The 23,176-nt window shown below is 39.9% G+C and overlaps 1 protein-coding gene across 5 annotated transcripts in view; it reads right to left on the reverse strand.

The window, feature by feature from the left end:
• The window catches only part of CEP85L (centrosomal protein 85 like), a 205,696-nt gene that overhangs the window by 81,318 nt on the left and 101,202 nt on the right, over positions 1–23,176 (reverse strand). For 4 of the 5 annotated variants that reach the window (XM_072643149.1, XM_072643151.1, XM_072643147.1 and 1 more), the window contains one exon: positions 5,606–6,390. In XM_072643149.1, coding sequence (XP_072499250.1) covers positions 5,606–6,316 — 711 coding nt within the window. In that variant the 5' untranslated portion in view covers positions 6,317–6,390. Of the gene's footprint in view, positions 1–5,605; positions 6,391–12,655; positions 12,794–23,176 lie in introns of those variants that run through there. The other variant, XM_072643150.1, reaches the window with a different exon arrangement.

The following is a 23,176-nucleotide window of genomic DNA, read 5'->3' on the forward strand; positions in this document are numbered from 1 at the left end:
TAAATGATCACAAAATTTTGTGCCTTATACATTAATATTTTAAAATTTTTTAACTGGGAGTTTATATTTATTAGTGCAAAACAAAGTTTTTTTTTTATTTGTGTACCTTTGAGGCATATTCATAAACCAGCTATTTTTGTGGTTTTAAAATAGGCCAACTTCTAAATAATTCCTGTCCAAAAGATGACAGCCTTACTATAGGTGCAGAGTTCCTTCAAAAAGCTTTGACAATATTTTTCCAGGGGGAAAACTGCTTGGTGAATCATAAAATCCCATGGAAATAAGAGTTCCTTGGAGTTTTACATAGAATGTATAGAGTAAGCATAGACAATACTAAAAGTACCAGGAAAAATACATTTACGTTAAGCAGTGAACCAGAAACTAGTCAAGTAGTGACATCTGTTGGTGTAGTGAAATACTAGACACGGAGGCAGAAGACTTGAGTTCCAGTCTTCTTTCAATTAACATGCTTATTAGCTATGTGACCTTGGTAAAAAGACTTTAACCAATCTGGTTCATCTTAGATAATTTAAGTTAATGGCTCAGTGAAGATTAAGGGTTATGAACAGGCTAAACTGATCTTGTAAACCAATCAAAATGTTAAGCTGTTTTCCTTCCAATTAATTTGTTCACTCACTGTGCTGATATTAAGTTTGTTTTTTTAATATTCAAGCAGAATTCATTACAATTTCTCTCTCCTGAGGAAAAGCTCCCCTTTTATTTCCTCTCATGAATATAAAATGAATCTATACTGTCAAAAACCATAGAATATTGTGCCTTCTACATAGAAACTAATTCCTTCAAATGAAACTCTTAAGATCATATACACTGTGACTCAATGATAAACTACATAATGGAAAATAGAAAGCTGTTGCATTAAAAATGACAAGGTAACAGATGCAAAACTGCAATATGATTCAGGAAAAGAAAATTCTAACATTACAATCTGATTAAAACTTTTAGGGAACTAACTAATTTAAAGATTATTTTGTATTATCATTTATATTGTGGTTGGTTAAAAACTTTATCTGATAGGTAAATATGATATTTAATACAAATAGTCACAATCACCTATATAAAAAAGAATGTTTTTGAATTTAATTAAACTGTTTCTACAATGCGCTCATCGTAATGACAATAAAACAATCTAAAGAAGATTGATTTGGCTTTCGAGGGTTGTTTTAAACACTGTACAGCAGTAGTAGTAATTAAGAGTCAAGATTACAACCTACAGTCACAAGAGGGCAGACTTCTATAAAATATAGAATGATTCCCCTAATAACTGTACCTGAACTTGCACTAAATAAACACTTATTAATGTAAACCAAGGGTATGCCTTTCCATTACCAAAACACTGTACTTTTTACCTGCATAAAAAATAGGCACCAAGCCCATACAGACTTGGAAAGTTAGCCAAGGTGTAAAAATGTGATAGGAATGTGATACAGAGGTTGGTCTGGATTGATCCAGAGAGCAAACTACAAGCAAAAGAGATCTTCACGCGTCATTGGCAATAGGAAAATTAATGAAAATTGGAGTTATTTGCAAGAATCACCTGTACATTCACGCAGAAAATGTTTTTGTTTGCATTCTTAATTTCTCTCTATATATAAATAAAATATGCTAACATAAAATAATTATCTAGAGGAGAGTTTCACAGCGAGGCCCTATTAACACTCAAATCAGGACTACCTTGCCTTAAAAAAAACTCATTTATCCTTCTCAACATAGTAGCTATTGCTTATAACAGGAAAATTCTAGGAGAAAATAACATAAGAAAGTAGACATGCAGCTTTAGCATAAAAAAATTTTGACTCTGGTCCTTTTCACAGGGAAAAACATTACAGCCTTATTCTACTTTTCAGCTCCTAAAAGAGCCCTTTGGTCTTAGAGGAATATGATAGAGAAAATGGATGCAGGGAGGGATAAGTGGAGGGAACCAATGCTAGTCTTTCAAAGGGGACAGAAGGGGGACCTCCCCTCTGGAGAGGAAGGAGTTGTAAGGAACAATATTACTGGGCATGTTATACAGATTCTAGAGATTGGTAAAGCCTTTGTTAAAAAGACTTTATTAAATGAACACCAATCTCAATCTCCTTGAAGGGTGAAAGTGACAGTAAGAATAGAAATTATAATGGCCTGTAAGGAGTTTGTTGTCACCTAATGCATACTCTGAATACCCATGAATGAGACATAGCAACTGCCTGGTCCCTCTTGGGAATCACAGTTGCTAAGGGTGACCAAAACTGAAAGCTGAAGGAAATCATGACTGTCAACATTATGTTTTGGTATTCTTCAAATTCCCTATTTCTTTCTATCAATCTATTTTTGATCAAGTACCTTTTCATTCTATTCCAAAAGAAGAGTTGAATGTTAATAAATCTGGAAAGTCTAACTTTGCCACTGATCAATGTTAAATATAAATGATCATCCCAAGATAAAGATTCTGCTGCTAACGGTGGCAGATTAGAATCTAGAAGCAATTTTAAGGTTTTGTTGTCACAGTTGTTTTTTTTTACTACCACTATCTTAAGTCATGTTCAAACCTACTATAAAACTTGTTTGGAGTACTAAAGAGAGGATAAGAGTGGCACTTCTCAAAGTATTCCCTAATCTTTTCCTAGGTACCCTGGAAACAAAAGGTCCAGGTGGCCATTTTAGTATCAAGATCTAGGGATCTACAGTCCTGACTGTAAGAACAGTGACAACAAAAACTGACTATGTGGAATGCACAGTTGTCAGGTTCACTTGACTCTGCCTTCTTGGGTAAAAGTAAAATATTCATGAACCCACTACTTAACCAGGCAGATATTTTAAAAGACAAGAGGAATATAAGATTAAACAGAATAGTATCCAAATCATTGTAAAAGGTCAGAGCTTAAAATGACCTCTGAGGAAAAATTAAAGACCTTGTCAAAAACTGTAACTGAAACTGTATGAAATTTTTATTTTTTTAAAAAATTAGTGACAAAATAATTTTAAATGTTCTTTAGCTTAATGAAGAATATAACTTTTACCCTTTGCTGGCAGCAGAGAACACTGATCTATCTGATCAAGTCATTAATTAAAAGAGCTATTGACATAGTAGAGAGGGAAGGGTGCTCAGTTTAGAGTCAAGAGGAACTTGCTTGTTCCCTGACTTAGTATCTAAGATCTTACTACTTAAATCATTTTACATGGCGGTGCTTCAGTTTCCTTCTCTGTACAATGAGAAGGATGGACCAAGTGTTTCAAGCAGATCTACATATATGCTTCCATAAGGCAGCTAGGTGGCACTACAAACAGAGCTGTGCGACTGGCCAAGGCACCATCTTCCTCATTAAAATGGAGATAATAATAGCACGTACATTCAAAGGCTGTTGTGAGGGTCACATGAGACAATATTTGTAAAGCACTTAGTACAGTGCCTGGCACACAGTGGGTACTATAGAAATACTAGCTATTATCTTTTTGTTATTTAGTAATGTTTTTCAGATGGGTCTGCCTTTTTGTGATCCCATTTGGGGTTTTCTTGGCAAAGATACCGAAGCGTTTACCATTTCCTTCTCTAGCTCATTTTAGAGAGGAGTAAAGTGAGGCAAACAAGTTTAAGTGACTTTCCCAGGATCATACAACTACAGTTAAGTGTCTGAGATTGGATTTGAACTCAGAAAGATGAATCTTTCTGACTCCAGACCCAACAGTCTATCCACTATGCCACCTAGCTGCCATTACATTCTAGACACGTGGGAACATAAAATGATGTTCAGACAATGTCAAAAAAATTAAATAAATAAATACAGCACAGCAAATGCACCAAATGTGTTTTATGACTCAAACAACAAATATTTATTACCATGTGCCAGGCACTGTGCTAGAGGTTGGGGATACAAATTAATCAAAGAATCCTTGTTTATAATTAGTCTACAAAGAACAAGTTCACTATACTGACTACTTTTCACCATTACAGAAGTACCCTCTCTCCCACTCAGAAAAAAGTGCAGAAATGCACAGGGTCCTTAAGGTCCAGCTTTCTGGAGACAGCAAATGGTAATCTAGGGGAACTGCTTCCCAACTTGCACTCTGTTTCCTGGTGGAATGTGCTGAGAAGACTCTAAAAGTAACCACTCTGGTGTATCTTAAGTCATCTGCTATATAAATTCTTGCCTTACAGAGTTTCCCAGGAACATGTGTACCGTAATGAGTAGATATATTTCAATTAAACAACAACTATTGAGTGCTCATCTGTACAAGTCAAGTGAAGCTCAAGTCTTAGATCTGTTCTTGCCAAGCAAAGTCTGAGCTCCTACAATGAAGTACCGGACACAAATCAGCTCAGCGCAGAAGTGAGTTTTCCTGACAGTAGAACTAAGGAGGCTTATAGTCTTATGAGGGATTAAATATATAATCAGAAAAATGAAATAGTTATTTTTTAAAATGGAGAGAACAGAAACGACTTGGGGCAGATAGGGGTGGGGAAATAGGGCAAAGAGATTAGACATAGAAAGTTGCTTCTGAGCTGAGCTTTAAAGGAAGCTAGGGATTTTAAGAAGTGGTAAGAAGAGCATGTGGGGAGTGGGGGAGAGATAGAGGAGATCCTCTGTAAAGTCCGGAAGTGGTAAATATTTGGACAGCAATCTAATCTTCCTTTAATTCAAAGAAATCATTATAACAGTGGTGGAATGATGAATGTACAGAATATCAAATTATATGGTTAAATGATAAATAGTGAACAAAAGAAATTAATATATAGAATAATTCACAAAAAGTAGAATGGAGCTGATTATAGAAGGTTTTTAAATAATAGGTTGCAAGTTTGTAATTTTAACATCATATCAAAATATGGAACCAAAGAAGATTTTTAAGCAGGTTAACAACATAGTCAGACCTGTGCCTATTTTTTTCAATTATGCTGAAAACAGATTGGAGAAGGGAGAAAAAGGAAGCAGGGACAATCAAACGGGGGCAATTGCAGAAGTTGAGGATAGAAGTAATGAGGATCTAAATTAGGTAGTACTTGTGATTGGAGAGAAGAGGAGAGGTTTGAAAGATGTTCTGGAACTAGAATCCATAAGACTTGATAAGTGGAGGTTTAGAGGACAAAAGGAGTGGGAGGTTAGAGAGAGGGAAGAGTAATGGGAAGAAAAAAAAACACTGCCTCTGGAATCAGAAGACCTCAGTTCAAATAAAAACTCAGCCATCTATGTAACTTTGGGAAAGTCACTTGGGTTTCAGGTAACCTCATCTGTGAAATGAAGGGGCTAGACAAAATAGATTTCCACCTCTCAAATATGATGATCCAATGAAATGTCTTCCTAAGCACCAAAACTTTTAAAAACCATTTCTAAAATGCATTTCATATTGTCTTATCTTTTTGTACAGAGAATAATAAATGCAATTTAGCCTGTAACTAATATCTCAGGAAATTATATTTTGTCCTTCAAATGTTCTTTAAAACTTTTTCTTTAATTCCTATACATTTAACAATCTTATCTGTCAAAACCTAAGAATAACCACCATACCCAAGTTAAGTAGGACTGTGGTTTAAAAGTAACATTTAAGAGTTCAGTTGTTATAACACATAACATCCACTTGAGGGAAGCAAACACCAGATTTCCAGTCTTACCTGTATAGGTGACTCACTCCCTTGTCTGAATTCTTCAAGTTGCTTCTGTTGCCAGGGAGCTAAGGTGAAAGCTTCATCAATAGGCCTACAATCAGGAGGATTTGCATGTAATTGATCGGTAAGCCACATCTGAGTTCTAACAGAGGGCTGAATAGGAATTCCACCTACAGCCTGCTGGCCTAGCATTAGATATTTTTGTTCATAAGGCTCTGAACTTGCTATAGAGGACTTGCTTTCAGGTAAGGCACTGTAAGTCTTGTCTAAGGCATGTCTCCTATGAGCAGGAGAGATTCCCAAGTCTTCTTTGCTACAGCTCTCAAACTTATATTTACAGTCCAGAGGTGAAGATCGTATTTTCTTCATTTCCTTATCTTCTAAGCGAAGCATCTCCATACTATCATGTAAGCAGCTGGGACCATTTGCCCTTAGTTGTGCTATTAAAGTCCTGTCTCTCTCTGACTTATCTAAACTGCTCCTGGATTCCTCAGATCGAACACTGCCATCTTGACTACAGTTATCTGGGAGGTTGAGTTTAGACAAAGATGACCATTTTCGTATAGGTCGTCGTATGTCCTTCATGTCAAGTGAAGACTCCAGTTCTCCTCGATTTCGGTTTCCCATTGTCTGCATGAAACCTGAATTCCATTTTGACCCATCTGATGTCAATGCTTCCCTGTGTTTGGAAACTGAAGAATTGGAATGAGACGGCATCACATGGGCAGTGGGAATTGTGACCAATGAGCGGCTGGGCTTGAATGATGATGTACCACTTGAAGTAGAATGGTCTGAAAAAAGAAATTTATGATTAAATCAAATATAAGAAGTCAAATTAAATCCCACTGACAAAAATTAAATATTGTTGAAAGTAAAAATAGGTTGTTTTCCCTAACACTTGTTATTTATCTCCTATGAGCAGGAATGAGTCTCCTTAAAGTGAAGGTTTGGGTTGTTTTTGTTTTTTTAATTCCTAATGAACTAAGTTAAAATCACCATCAAATGCTATTTGCCAAACTATACTATAAAGCCACATGCGTAGATTGGGCACTTCAAAGCTAAATCAATGGAGGTCAAGTTCTAGAATAGCCTGCCAAATAGAACAAGAATGGAACTAGTAATGGATTTCCTAACATCCAGGGACTGGCCTTGATAAAACTCAGAGAAGGTGCCCTTTCTACCTTTCTACTCTTCTTAAACCTCACTTCCTTGCAGGTACTCTTTGATAAAGAGTTCCTTGCTGTTACACGAATAAGACAATCCATCTCTCCCCTACAGAGGTTTTATCCGGGTATCCCTAATGCCAAGAACTCTTTCCTTCCTCTGTTCAGACTACTAATCTCTCCAACTTCCTTTGTAAAAGTCCCAACTAAAATTCCACCTTCCACAGTAAGCCTTCCTCAATCTCTCAATTCCAGTGCCTTCCATCTATTAATTCTTATTTATCCTGAACATATTTTGCTCTGCATATTTGTCTGCATGCTGTCTCCCCCTTGGGGACAATGACTATCTTTTGGTTCTTTTTGTATCCCTAAAGTTAGGACAATTCCTGATACACAATAGACACAATATATTTTGACTGACTGATAGCATTTAAGTACATACATATGATTTATATCTGGAAATGACCTTTGAAGCCACTGAGTCCAAGTCCCTCAAATTACAACACAATGAGACACACAGAGAATAAGTGACTTGATCAAGATCTCATATCTACTTAATGGAAAAGGCTGAATTTGTAACCAGGTCTTCCCTGGTGCCCAGCAATCCAATCACTTCATCACACTGCTTCACATGTCAGGCCATGAATTTTACTGTTCATTTCTTTCATTGATTTTGTCTCTGAATTTCAAGTTATCACTAAAGCTTTTTTACTTATTTTTGTAACCATTTTCTGTACTATCATAAGAAATTTCAGCAATATTCTCCATCCAACTTCTCTCTCTATTTAAGGCTCTTTTCACTGACTTCAGAAGACTACACAAACACAATTTTACCCTACTGAAAGGTACCACCTTACATTTCATAATACTGACATATTTTCCAAATTTTAATCTTTAAATAAAGTCTAAATTAGAATAACATTTACATAATGATTTAAAGTTTGCAAAGCATTTTGCATACATTATTTCAGTTCCATAACAATCCTGAAAAGTACTACTAGCCTCATTTTCCAAATGGGAAAACAGACTCAGAGATGTATAAGAACTTCTCCATTATCAAATACCACAGCTGAAGCTGGACTTGACCTTCCTGACTCTAGGTCCTGCACTTTCTCCATTTCACCACACAATCTCTCAGGAAACAATTTAAAATATCACTCACCTAGTATTAGCACACTTTAAAATCCACATGCTTTACTGTTTAGTTTTTAAGATTCTGCAAAGAACTTATCAATTTCATATCTATCCTTTCACAAAGAGACTCCACAAATTTTTCTGAAGCATAAACTTTTAAAGTAACCAATTTTTTTAGAAATGCAACAGCAACACTCAAAAAGGGGGGGTTATATATGCAAGTTTGGAAATTACAGGGAAATAGATGAATAGAAGGGGATGAAAAAAAGCTTTCCATAAATTGTGTATCCCTCCTACAACCTATAATTCAATAGAATTGAAAAACCAAATATTTATTAACATTTGTGTAGACTACTGTGTGAAGACAGACCACAGTGCTGGGTGGTGAAGAAAATACAAATTTAGTTAAGACAGATAGTCTCCACCATTAAAGATATATACTTGATCTTAATCCAAATAGGGCAAAGATACAATTGCTACAATCTAGTGGATGGCTAAGAAAAAAATGCAATTAGTGGCTGTATACAATATTGAATAACAAATACAATATTAGAAAAGGTGACAAATGAACTTGGCTTTGAAGAACATCTAGGAATTCAACAGAGAAGACTGGGGGGAGGGGAAAAGAATGTAGAGGGATGAGAAAGGGTCATTTCAAGCCTAAGGACCAGTATCAATAAAAGGGAGAGAGGAAAAAAAGTGCCAAGGTACATCTGTGGAGTGGAATAGTCCAATCTGATTGAAGCACACAGTTCACAGAAAAGTTCACTATGAAATAATGCTGAAAAGTTAGAACCAATGAAGACTTCTGAACAGGATTACAAAACTAAATCTATTGGTTATAAGCTCACTCTTGCAGTGATATACAGGTTTGGCTAGAGATGGAGAGAGAATGCTTCTTTTATTCCCAAAACAATGATAGCGATGCTCTTGGTGAATTCCAAATGACTATTATTAGACTCATCAATGCCCCAAAGGACATATAGGAATTTTCCAGTGGGTGTTAAGTGCTGATGATTGAAGACTAAAAAAGGTAAAGTGGTTTCCAGCCATACAGTTGTAGTTAGAACTGTAACTCAAATTTTCCTATGTTCAGTGTCCATCCTGTTTCAATTAACAATCCCAGTAAAAATATAAGATAGAGCCCACACTGCTCAAAACAACTTTTTACCCTCAGGTTCATTCTGGATGGTTCTGGGTAATTGTTATTAAACAAATGCAACTCAAACTCCTAGATCCAGTATATTCTCTATCAAAAAAAATAAAGAACTCTATATAAATCAACTAACAAAACTTTTAATGTGGATAGCCCCACTCCAGATATAAAAACAATATCTTCTCCCACAGGAGATTCCAAGATTGCCCACAGGGGGACAAGTGGCAACTCAAGCTCCTTGGCTGGAAACACAATTGAAATGCCCCTTACAGACAGACAGACAGACAGATACTTTGTCTCCAGTCTTCTTCTAGGGAGAGATCCTTCACTCTCATCCCACTCTTCCTACAGAGTTGCTTCTTTGAGCCTACTGCCATCTGCTCCAGCTACCATCTATCACTAAGGCTGCTTCTCTACTGTGGGGCAGCCATCTGCAGGTGGAGTTCTCATCTGCTTCTGGGTCTGGATCAAATCAATATATTTTCAATTCTTGTTAGTCAGCCTCATACTTACTCAGGGCTGGCACACAAAAGGAGCCCCTGTCAAGACTCTTTTTCCCCTTACCATACCACTCACTAAGTCCCTCAGTCTCCCCCTTTATTGAGGTGGAGGTGAAAAATTTACTTTCCACACCAATCATACCTCAAGTAACTATCTTTAAGTCTCAAAATGCCACAAAAAAGCATGAAAAAGAAGATTGCAGCTGAGGACTTTGCTTGCCATGCCTGCAATTTATTAGACCAAAGTTTTTTCTTCCTTATGCATCACTCTTAACCAAAAAAATATGTCATGTGGAGAGGGTGGGGGTGAATTAACCTTTAAAAGAGTTTCTTAACCTTTTTTTGTGGCAAGGACCATTGTGGCATCAGAGTGAGCCCCTTCTCAAAATAATGTTTTTACATAGATAAAATGCATGGGATTACAAAGGTGAAATTACCTGCCCAAAGTCACAAAGGTAATTAAGTGGAGAGGGCAGAATTCAAAACCAGGTTCTCTAACCCCAAATGTAGCTCACTCTACTGTCCCCCACTGTTTCCTCTGGATCTTTTCAAAATTCACAGGCTTTTACCAGCGAAGCATTGAAGGCCCATTTTCCTCTAAAAGCCAACCAATCTTTTTTCCATTTTATTGCTTAGCCACTTCTTGTACACAGATCATTGCTGGAAATGTCACACATCCAACTGCAAATAACCCAAAAAAGACAACCAAGAAAACTTCAAAACACTAATCATCCAAAGCCAATTTCTTATCTCTATGAAAGCTGTATATCCTTAATGAAAATATGGCTTTCTTTCACAAGCTATTTTCTATAACAAACCACATCAACTGAGTCACAAAATCAAATCAAAAGTACAAAGCATGCAAGATTCCCCTGTGTTTATTTATTAAGAGAAACATTTAATTTGGCAGAAATGTTACAATGTAACCTTCAAGGATCCTGCATATAACAGGTAGTCCGTTATTCATTTAAGAGAACAAAAAATTCCTTGAAAAATGCAATCACAGTAAGAAATGTATTCATGACCTTCTGATTATTACAATGAAGTGAGGCATGAAATAGGATATATGGTCACCAAACGTGTGCTTGTATGAAGTTTAAATGAAATAGTGAGCTCCTATGGATGGTGAAATCCTTGACTTGTTTGCGGATAACTATGTTCCTTACATCAAGCCCCATGACACCACACAGCCTCCTCAATGGAATCGATGCAAATTTCAAAGAGATCAACCTGACATTCAGTCTTACGTAGGAAACCCTATTATCCTGACAATGAAATTCAGCTGGCAACAATTTCAAATACAAATTTTACTTAAATTACATTGCAAATATATACACAGTATACACAAATATAAATTTTAACTAAATTATATTGTCAACATACACACATATTACGCATGCATATTTATTTACAATGTACATATATTTTATATGTACATATGTAGCTATATTAAGATATGTGTAAATGTAATCAATCATCAAGTATTTCAGGTGCTTACTGTGCCCTAGTCACTGCAGATGAAAAAAGAGCCCCTGGCCTCAAAGAGTTTATATTCTAATGGGGAGACAACATAGGTAAATTAGGACAAGATTAATATAAAGCGAAAGGAAGATAACCTTAAAGAGGATGGTACCAGCAGCAGCTGAATTAACTTTACCAAGTGTCCAAGATTCTATATTACTTCTAATACAAAGATTTTATGATTTACTAGAGGTTGGAAAACTCTTTAACAATAAACTAAGAACATAAATAATAAATTAAATGTATCCTTCAAACACACTGCCCTAGCTAAAGTCCTTAACTCATAATCCTAGTCTCACTGCCATTTAAATCTAATTGTATACCATTTCTTAAAACTGTCTTCAATGATATTTCTGGCTTAACATTGTCCAATCTACATAGAAAAATAGCACTATTATAGTCAACATCAATTCACAATCTAACAGGGAGTTCATTTCTGAGGTGGTAAAGGAGCTAGAATATACTGTTAGCAGGGAAACATAATGGACAAAAACGCATTTTGGGTAAGTAAGCTTTGCACTAAAACGCCAGAGTAGAACTCTTACTCTGAGCTATGAAAACAATAACAATAACATCTCTGCAAGTATTGTAGCTTTGTTGCAGATAAGCTGTTAATACTTAACAGAAGGAAAAACTAAGAGATGACCTGCAATTCGGATCCTGAGAAACTTGATTACAAATGGTAACTCTAGATGAAAGTTTGGAAGTTATGCTTCTATGAAGATAGTAACTAAATCAAATCTGAAAATTAACTCACAATTTTTCCAAGCAGCCCACAACTATTTTTTTTCCTATTGAATTCTTACAAATTGTTTCTTGTATTTCTAATCACAATGATGCAGGGCTGTAACTGAAATAACTGCATTTGGAATAAAAGGACCTGGGTTCTAATCAATATACTTCCAATATAACATCCTGCAAGTTACTAAACTATCTGTACACTCAGTGACTTCATCTACAAAACATGATCTAATTTAGATTTTTTTTAGAGATCTAAAGACACCCTGTTTTTTACAGATCTAAGATATCCTGTTCAATTTAAGACCATCACTGTTGCCATGATGCAAGATCTAAGAAATACAATTTCTGAGGTCACATTTATCTCATATTCAAGAATTTTATTCCAAGTCATTTCTCATATAGACCACAAGGTGAGAAGACACAAAAGACTATTTTAAAATAATAATAAAACTCAAGAGCATAAAACTCCAGTCTGAGAAGCTAGCCACCTAAAAACTCAATTGAGACTATCTTGCCTTCTCCTTTAATATCCTCTTTCTCCTTCAGCAAGACCTTATTTCCAGAGACACATTAAAAGCCACTTGTGGGAAAGAGAGAAATATAAGAATTCTCAGAAAAAGAAAGAAGCGTTGAAATAGACTGCCTTACATTTCCTCTAGGCTAAAGGAAAAAGCAATGTCTGGTAGAACAGTAGGTACTTAATAAATATCTATTAAATTGAGTATGGAATACTTTTGTAAAAAGTCGTAGCAAAAAGAAACTGGAAAGTAGTAGCTTACCGGAGGATCAGGATAGAGGGAAATTTGCTTTTATCTTTAAAAGAAAAAGGGACTTTACTTACCTGAAGCAATCGTAACATAGTGACAAGAGTGCTGGACTTGGAGTCAGGTAGACCTGGTTTCAAATCCCACCTCTGACACTTACTAGCTCCATGACCATGGGCAAGTCATTTAACCACTCTGAGCCTCAGTTTCTCCATCTGTAAAATGGGGATAATAATACCTATAGTACCTAGCTCACAGGGTTTCGTGAGGCTCAAATGAGATATAAAATTTTTTTAAGCAAACTGTACATCACTACACAAATGTTGTTATTAACATTACCATCATATTTGTACTTGTATTTACAGGTGAAGAAGCCTGTACAGGGGAAACAGACTGTAAACTAAAAAGGGAAATAAGATGAACTGGAAGAGGTAGGTAGAAATGGGATCAGGAACATAGGGAGAAGTAAGGAAATCTCATACTTTTAAAAATTAAGAAAGGAAGGATCATAGCTAACTATGAAAAGGGCCGCACAGATCACTCACACCATCATTTTACAGAAGAGGAAATTGAGCCCAGTAAGGTGGCTTTCCCAAAGTCACCTGGTGGCATATTCCTGGAATGGAACCCAAGACTCTGACTCCAAAGGCAGCCCTCACTCAACTGTACCACTCGGAATCCCAACAAGGCGGGTTCCAACTCTTATGCACAGCATTCAGGAGTCTCCCAAGCCAGGAACCACCCTAGCTTTTCTAGTCTACAGTAGGAAAGCTACTTAAAAGATGTTCACTTGACTTAATTACTAAGTACGTTAGTGTACAGGCCCTAGGTTTCTCCTTCCTGTTTTGGCCTTTGCACCATTGCTGAACATAGAGGGAGAGAAAAGTAATTTAGTCCCTTTGATTGTCATGATCAAAAGTTTGCTGAAGGGAGAAGACTACTGCTGCAGTTTAACTAAAATATATTTTTGTGTCATCTGAGGATTTAATTCACCATGCTCTTCCCTTTTCTCATTACCTTGAAAAAATAAGATGTCAGACCATGAATTTGCCTCATCTGTATTACAGGGTGCAACGATATCTAGTGCCCTCTAATGAAAACACTGTGGTCTACATATCAGCAGTTTTGGTGAGAAATTAAACAACCTAATTTCAGGACACTAGTTGACCACTATCACAGAGGCAAAGTGGAAGGGGTGGGGAAGAGGGCAAAGCAGGGTTGGAGACTTGAGCTGAAAACAATTGTAATCCCCTTTGGTATCATGAATAAAGGACTAGTCCTAGAGTCAATAATATACAACAGCTGTAGGACCCTGGGGAAGTCACTTTACATCTCCCAAAGCCAGATGACTGCCATAATAGTAATAATGTTTTATACATACACACGACATAAATATGATGTATATACAACCTAGAACAAAGGCAGAACTGAATACATACATATATATATAATGTAACTGTGAGATTATATTATGCATATATTAGGAAGATATCTGTAATTACATGCATTTATGCACATGCATTTATGTACATGGACATATATGTATTCAGCTCTACCATTTTGTTATCAGTTGAGTTCATCTGATCCACCTACAGTAGCAGTCCTCTATCCTTTCTCTGAGACTTTTCCCAACATCATCCCTCCCATACTGTCCTTAGCATTGCTTAACCAGCTTCAGATCAATGTAATGACACTGTCATTTATCTCCATCACTTGTCTGTTACGTACAAAGTAGTATAGATAAGATTAAATGCTGTGAGAACTCCTTGAATATATATAACCTGGATAGCTTGCCAAATAGCTAGTTTATCTCATCTCATTTAAACTGTGAAAGTTTTAGCACAATTGATCAGAACAAGAGACTGAAACAGGCATTTTTTATACATATACTTTTATAAGCAAATATTTATTATAGTATACACCAGGGGTGGGGAATCTGTGGTCTTTTGACTGAGTCCCAAATTTTACAAAAGAAATCTTTTTATTAAGGGAATTTGTTCTTAAGTTTGAATTCACTCAGAGGACCTAGAGGGCTACAAGTGACCATGAGATGGGGTGGAGGGGGTGGGAGGTGGGGGGGGGGGGGGAGGTGGGGGTGAGGTGGGTGTGGGTGTGGGTGTGGGTGTGGGTATGTAAACGCAACGGACCACCAAGTCACTGTTTCATTAAAAATGTGCCTGATGTCAATAAAAGCAAAGAAGTTACTACAAACAGAAAACTTAACCTCTGAAAGAAGAAGCTGAATTAGGTTGAACTGTAGCTAATATTAACAAAGAGGCTTACAAGACAAGGTAACAAAGAAGCAAGCTCATGAACCTCATAAGAATCAACACTCATGACTTCCAATTCTTCAGTTAATAGGGATTACTGACTTATTACTATTCATCTCCCAATTCCATCCCATTTCTTCAACCCAACAGCACAGATAACAGTCTGATGGATACTTCAGTCTTCTTTCTCTTATCAGCAAAGTAGCCACTGACAGTGGCAATATGTTTTAAGTAGTATTCTCATACAATAACTAGAAAATTTATGGTTTGCAAAGCAGTTACATCACAAAAACTAAGGCAATGTAATTATTATCAGGAGGTTACTGATATAGGTTTAAATATCAGAGGTGAGATCATAAACTTGGGTCTCTTATAGACTCCAGGGCCACTACTATTTCCTTTAAACCATACTACCTCTTGAATATGATAAGGAGAAATTTTTGTTAGAGTTGAAAGGAAACATAAAACATATCAGAGATGAAGAAGCAAAAACATTAATATTCTGAGGTTCTAAGAAAAATCAGCAGTTTTTTCCTCTATAAAATAAGCTCAACAAAGCTAGCACTGTCTTCAGCCAACCTGGGGGAAAAAGGAGGAGAGAATACGTATTTAACTAAGTACCTAACAAGTGCCAGGCTACATGGAGCAGTAGATAAGAGATTTGGAGTCAGAAAGACTAGTATTCCTAAATTCAAAGCTGGCCTCAAAAACTTAGCTGTGTGACCCTAGGGAAGTCACTTAACCCTGTTTGCCTCAGTTTTTTCATATGTAAAATGAGTTGGAGAAGGATATGGCAAACCACGTCAGTATCTTTGCCAAAAAAACCCTGAATGGGGTTACAGAGAGTCAGACACAACTGAATAACAAAATAGGCCAGGAACTGTGCTAAGCTCTTTACAAATACTGCCTCATTTGCTCCTCACAGCAAACCACCCAATTACACCATGTGTCAGGCTTTTGAGCTCCAGTCGATTCATTCTCAATCTGGGCAACCAGAAGGACGGCATCAGACACATAAGCGGTTATTTGCTTTTTTCTTCTCAATGGGGTGCTGATAATGGGAGCACCAACTCCTACAGCATCTTCTGGAATGGCTTGGTAAATGTACACAGAGTAGGAGAACAACTCCTACAACATTCCCCTAAGTCTTGATAGAGACTAATCGAGACAAGCACAGCATTCTAGTTTGTGCATTCTCCCTTAAGCCTTGATGGGGGTTGATCAAAGCAGGCACAGTTTTACATTCCCCCTGTGCATTCCCATTCCCCACTTACTGACCAATGCTCATTTGATTTATAGAGAAGCACAAAAAGAAGGAATTTTTCCCAAGAAGTAGCTTCACAAATTTCCATTAACTTTAGCAATATCGTGGTGATTCAGCATAGCACAAGAGCAATGATTGTTAATCAGCTTAACTATGATTCTCAAGTGTGGTGGAGATGTTTAAAAGTCATGAGCCTGGGAACCAATAAGATTGTTTATGGTCATGGATCCTGGGAACTCATGTCTATAATCCTGGGAACTATTATCTAAAAAAGAACAAAACCTACCTCACATACACTCCACCCCTATAGAATTCTGGCCCTTACACTCTAAACAGGTGACACCTTTCAGGGTCCTCCAGCCAGGAAACTAGAACATAGCATCCACAATCCGTAATAATAGCAGTACATACCACAATAACATAAACACTGCACTGGGCATCAACACATAGCACCAAAGCAGTCATGTACCCTAAAATAGACAAGTAACTTCTCCTTTTCCCCAAGACATATGGCCACAAGATCTAAAACAGGAACACAGCATTCAGTGTGTAACATAGCACACATCCCTTGTACATTATTTGGGAATCAAGGTCTTTAGGGAGCGAGCAGCCAGTACCTCTACACTTCAGGTATTGTTCAAAGTACTGCTCATATCTCAGGGGGTCCTGGGCCAACATCTGAAGTACTTCCCACTCCTGCCAGGCTGTATCCTCAGTAGATGGCACACCTATACACACTCAGTAGACCTCACACCTAGGCTGTGATTGTTGGGGTTATTAAAACTGCACCCACCCTCATCAAAAGACAGGGGAGCTTCCATTAACACAGCATGCTCCCCTAGGTCACAGTATGTTGGGATTGGAAGCTCAATTCCGTGTGGACAGTCTCGGGCGGGTAAAGGTGGGAGCTTCTAAATCTTAGAGCTCTCACGAGACCCTCCCAGGAAACGGCAGGGGATCGAGGTGAACCGAGCTATCTCGAGTAATTCCGCCTCTTCCCGTGAGAAACGTGATGGGGGAGAGATCTCCCGGCCCTCGAGATTGTCCCGGATCTGGGCACACCTAGTTACCTAACAGCACGGTATTCAGATGCAAACTATGTGGCTGAAGGTTAAGTAGGATTGAGGAAGCCTGAAAGGGCTCTTAGCACGTGAGGAGCCAAGAGGACAGTAGGCTCTGCTTTTCTTCCTTCCTCTCTCCCCTCCCCCTCTCTCCCCGCTTGTACTTCTACTTCCAGTCCCTAAGATCTTAGCCTCCTTAGGAAATCTCCCCCTCTTCCTCCTAAGGAAGATCCCCCTGCACTTGTAACCGAGACCCTGAAATAAAGCTCAACCCTTGTTCGACTCTGGAACGTCCTTTCTCTCATATGAGCATCCGGTTTTGGCCAACCGAAGACCTCGGAGGTGAGGTAAGAAGACTCGGGTAGCCCACACAGGCCTCTAGGCCTGGCAGTTGGCGTCTCCGAACAGGGACAGGAGCGCAGATATTCTGGGTGTTTTTGGGGAACACCCGGAAGGGGCTGTGAAAGAAGCGAGTCCCGAATCCTAGATTCGGAAGGAGAGAAAGAGTGAGAGAAGCTTCCCACACCCATGGGAAAAGGGCAGAGATGGGGAATCTATTGCCAGTAATAAAGCCAGAGGAACAGGAGGTCTGGGCTGAGAAACTTCACAGGGAATGCAGGAAGGCGGGGGTCACAATAGAGTTAGATGACCTCCGAGAATTTTGTAAAAGGATTTGGAAAGTTTCTCCTTGGCTCAAGCAGGCAGGAATATCAAGAGAAAAATGGGGAGCGGTCGGAGAGCAAATGACTGCTTATGAGCAACAATACCCTGGGGAGCTGGAGGATTTAGATTTCCTGATATTCGGGGTAATTAAGAGCCTGCTGGAAGGGCCGGAGAGGCCAGGGAGGGATTGGAATGAGAGTGGAAGCGGAGAGAGGGGAGGGGAGAACACGGGAGGGACGGAGAGTCCAGGCAAGCAGAAAGTTAAGCGGAAAGTTAAGGACCATAAAGAAAAAATAGACTCGGAGCTCCATCTAGCGGATGGAAAAGGCGAGGCAGGGGAGAATACGCCGTGCCTTCCCTCCGCGCCTCCTTATAACCTGCTCCATTGGTCAGACAGTCCAGGGCCACAGTCCAGTTTGGAAAAAGGAATAAGAAAGGCTATAGAGAATGGAGAAGATGTAGGGACATTTCCTGTGCTAGAAATAGCGGACCCCAGTGTTCCCGGTGGCGTTCGAAGGAGCCACATACCCATAGAGTGGAAGAGAGTGGCGACTCTTAAAGAGGCTTGTACCAAGCATGGCCCTAATTCACCCTTTGTCATAGCCATGCTTGAAACTCTCAGTGGTCAGTTCGTTCTGACTCCTAATGACTGGAAGAGCTTAGCTAGAGCCTGCCTAACCCCTGGGCAGAATGTGATTTGGGTATCAGAATTTTCTCAGAGGGTAAAGAGCACTACCGGTGGGCTAGGGGCTCAGGCCCCCCCAGGCTTATCAGCGATTTACAGGAACAGGGCAGTTTGAGGCTACAGGAAATCAATTACAGTACTCAGCCTCCGATTATGTCTTGATTGCCGGAATGGCTATTGCCGCCTGGAAGGTTATAGCCTCTAAGAAAGAGAGAGAGTTTCCCATGACTAGGATTACGCAAGGAAACAATGAGCCATTTACTAATTTTGTGGCCAGGCTGCAGGAGGCAGTAGGTCGAGATATGGGAGAGGAAAACCAAGGGACAGAGATAGTGTTGAGGACATTGCTGCGGCAGAATTGTAATCATGACTGCAAAAAGGCAATGCTGGGACTGCCAAAGAATGCATCTGTTGAAGAGATGATACAGAGATGTGAAAGGGTAGGAAGTCAGGTCTACTTGGCACAGGTGCAAGGGAAGTACCTGGCCGCCGCCTTAAGTAATATCTCTTTGGAGAAAAAATGTTTTAACTGCGGAAAACCGGGACACCTTAAGAAAGAGTGTAGGAAAGAAATAAGTACAGGGAGGGGCCAGGACCCTTGTTTTTCATGTGGAAAGCCAGGTCACTTAGCTAAACAATGTAGGAAGTCGGGAAACGGGGTGAGGGGCCCCTCGAGGGCCCCGAAAGTGTACCCTTTGGCAGAGAATCGGGACGGCCCCTTGGAGGGAGAATACAGGAGATTATGGGGCCAGAGGAAGGAATGCAACACCTTTACAGCTTAGAGAAGTGCCAGCTTGCAGCTCATCAGGTTGCCATGATCCCCCTGAGAGACCCCATACAGGAGGAATCCCTGATATTACAGAACCCCTCTCATGCACCCGTAGTTATATATACAGGAGTTTATCCCACTGGCACCACAGCACTTCCATGCTCCAATGTGGTAGCCGAGCCAGCTCATATAGACAATCAGCTTCCCGTAGCTATTGCCCTTCCTTTAAAGCACTCAGTTCAAATCCAGTTACTAAAGGAAATAGGACAGAATAGACCTGAGTGTACAATCTGGCTCAATGGAATTCCCATGACTGGCCTCCTTGATACTGGAGCGGATAGGACCTGCCTTAGCGGTCGCTCAGTACCCCGGCACTGGAAGCTCAAAGAAAGCCAAAGACCAGTGTGGGGAATAGGAGGGTGCCAAAATACCTTAGAGACAATGCACCCAGTAAAGTGGGAGGCAGAGGATCGCCAAGGGACCGTATGGCCGTTGGTGATTCCAGGACTTAGTTTTAACATCTGGGGCAGGGACATCATGAGCCGCCTCGGGATGAGGTTATCAAATTTTTAGTAAGGGCCATTGCTGTTGCTCTGGAGTCCCCACCCTTGAATTGGAAGTCAGACACCCCGATTTGGGTGGAGCAATGGCCCCTGACTCCAGAAAAACTCCAGGCACTACAAATATTGGTTAAGGAGCAATTTGAAAAAGGAAATATAGAGCCATCAAAGTCACCCTGGAATGCTCCTGTGTTTGTTATAAAGAAAAAATCCGGGAAATTCAGGTTCCTTACAGATCTAAGTAAGGTAAATCAGTCTCTCATGCCTATGGGAGCCCTGCAACCAGGTCTCCCTTCTCCTAATGCCATCCCGGATGGTTGGTCACTTATAATCATTGACATTCAGGATTGTTTTTTTTCCATTCCTTTAAACAAAGTAGATTGTCCTCGGTTTGCTTTTACAATACCTCACCCCAATAACGAAGGACCTGCAAAGAGGTATCAGTGGAAGGTATTGCCCCAAGGTATGAGTTGCAGCCCCACCATCTGCCAGTGGTATGTTAATCAAGCCTTAGAAAGCCCCAGACAGCAATACCAATGCAAAATCATCCATTATATGGATGACATCCTTATAGCTGCACCTCAGCTCAAGGAACTGGAGAAGTGTTTCCAAGCAGTAGAAAGGAACCTTTTAGGACTAGGATTAGTTATTGCTCCTGAAAAGATAAAGAGAGGACCCAGTTACAAATATTTGGGATATCAGATACAGGGCACCATCATTCGGCCGGAACCCCCAAAATGGGATATAAAGATCCAAACACTCAATGATGCTCAGAAACTAGTAGGAGCTGTCCAATGGATAAGATCAAAGGTGCCTATACCTTTACCTCTCATGCAACCTTTATATTCACTATTGACAGGAGACTCTGCTTTAAATTCCCCACGAACATTGACTCCTGAAGCAGCCAAGGCCATAGAGGCAATAAAAAAACAATTTTTAGAGTCCACCACATTTCAGTGGGATCCAGGAGGAGATCTGGAGGTATCTATTATCTCCACCACACCTCCCTATGCCATCATACACCAAAAAGAGAAGCCCCTAGAGTGGGTATATTTAAGTAAAACAGGAAGCAGTTTACTAAACAAGTGGGAATTTCTAGGACGGTTAGCACTAGAGGCAGTAAGAAGAGCTACCCACATATACCAAAAACAGCCAATTCTTTATGCTACACTCACCACTAAGGATGTAGAAGAGTTAGCTCAGAATCACGTTTCTTGGGCCACTATACTCCACTGGGCCCAGGTGAAACCAAATTCAACTTTCCTATTCAAAGAATTATTACAGTGGGCCCCAGCACCAGTGAAAAGGTACTCACCAAACCCAGCAGAAGGGCCTAACATTTTTACAGATGCCACGAAACATCACAAGGCATCTATTTATAATTCGGCCTCCCAAGAGATATATATAGTTAACACACCCTACACCTCTACTCAACAGAACGAATTGGAAGCTATAATCCAAGCTCTCCAAATATATAGTGACATACCCATTAATATTATCACTGATAGTCAATATGCATCTTTATTAACTTCACGGATTGAGGACTCTATTGTAGATTATCGGTCCAATATTTTTTCACAGTGTGAGCGGCTATTGACCACCATTAATAACAGAACACACCCTTTTTATGTTTTACATGTGCGCTCACATACAAATGGCACAGGACCAATTTTTGAAGGAAATCAAATAGCAGACAATTCACTATACCTGGTAGGGCACACTGTGGAACCACAAGAAAGGGCCCAAAAGGCTCATGATAGGTTCCACCTAGCCACAGAAGCCCTCTGCAAATTATATGGGATAACTCAGGAACAGGCCAGAAAAATTGTTAAGAGCTGTCTCCAATGTATCCCATTCCACCCATCTCTAGACCAGGGTGTCAATCCTCGTGGCTTGGCACCCAATGAAATTTGGCAAATGGATGTCACCCATCTTAAGGGCCAGTGCATACATGTGACAGTTGACACATGGTCCGGATTCCTTATGGTGACTTTACAGCCAGGTGAATCAAGTGCTAAAGTAATTCAACATCTTTGGCACTGTTTTTCTGTTTCAGGCTTACCCTTAGAAATAAAGACAGATAACGGCCCTGCCTATACTTCTCAAACCCTTACACACTTCCTCCGCAATCTAGGGATTCGACATGTTACAGGAATCCCCTACAATCCACAAGGCCAGGCCATAGTGGAAAGGGCCAATCTCACCTTGAAGGCGATCCTCGCTAAACAAAGAAGGGGAAAAGGTCGCCTAACACAATCAGAGCTTGATACAGCTGTGTATACACACAATTTTTTGCATATCTCAAGAAACTCACATACTACTCCAGCTATGAGACATTTTGTGACTTTTCCAAGACAACCCCGCAAGGAAAGTAATACCCAGGCTGGATATAAAGACACATGGGCCATGGTAAAGGATATGGCCTCAGGGAAATGGAAAGGTCCGTATAAGATACTAATATGGGGTCCAGGGTATGTTTGTATCTCCACAGGAAAAGGTGATGCATGGATTCCCATTAGAAGGATCCGTAGGTGGGAACCGATGTCGGAGACAGCGGAGACGCAGGAGGCGGAGACCCCAGAGAGCCCGGAGAAGGATCATACACCACCTGAGCCTGCTGCTGACAGCTTTAACTTTGCTGCCCAGAGAGGAAGCAGCACTCATCACAACCGCAGACACTGCTGCTGACAGCTTCCCATCTAGGCATCTCTTTCCACCGGCTGAAGGAGGACTTTGATATCACAAACCCAGGACATTGGGGGGGGGGGGGGGGAGGTGACCAATTTTCCACCTGTATAGATCCATTTGCAAGATTAAGGGGGGTGGTGACGTGTAAGGCGCCAACACCAGCTGCTCCTCTTAAAAAATGCTTTGGGATCAGTTGATTGCACTTCCCCTGTTGTAACTCAGCCATTTAGTTTCATCTTTGTTTTATTTGATGCCTCCCTTTGTCAGTTGTGCTAGCTGCAGATTTCTGTGTGAATGAAGTCTTGTTGTAGGGTACTCATATGCTAAAGGCCTTCCTTAATCCACTCAGCCTCCAGCCACTGTTTGCTCTAGAGCCAGGTGCGCTCCGCGCATAACAAAGAAGGGGAGATGTTGGGATTGGAAGCTCAATTCCGTGTGGACAGTCTCGGGCGGGTAAAGGTGGGAGCTTCTAAATCTTAGAGCTCTCACGAGACCCCCCCAGGAAACGGCAGGGGATCGAGGTGAACCGAGCTATCTCGAGTAATTCCGCCTCTTCCCGTGAGAAACGTGATGGGGGAGAGATCTCCCGGCCCTCGAGATTGTCCCGGATCTGGGCACACCTAGTTACCTAACAGCAC

The sequence above is a fragment of the Notamacropus eugenii genome, chromosome 2 (assembly GCF_028372415.1).
Source record: "Notamacropus eugenii isolate mMacEug1 chromosome 2, mMacEug1.pri_v2, whole genome shotgun sequence".
Taxonomy (NCBI): domain Eukaryota; kingdom Metazoa; phylum Chordata; class Mammalia; order Diprotodontia; family Macropodidae; genus Notamacropus; species Notamacropus eugenii.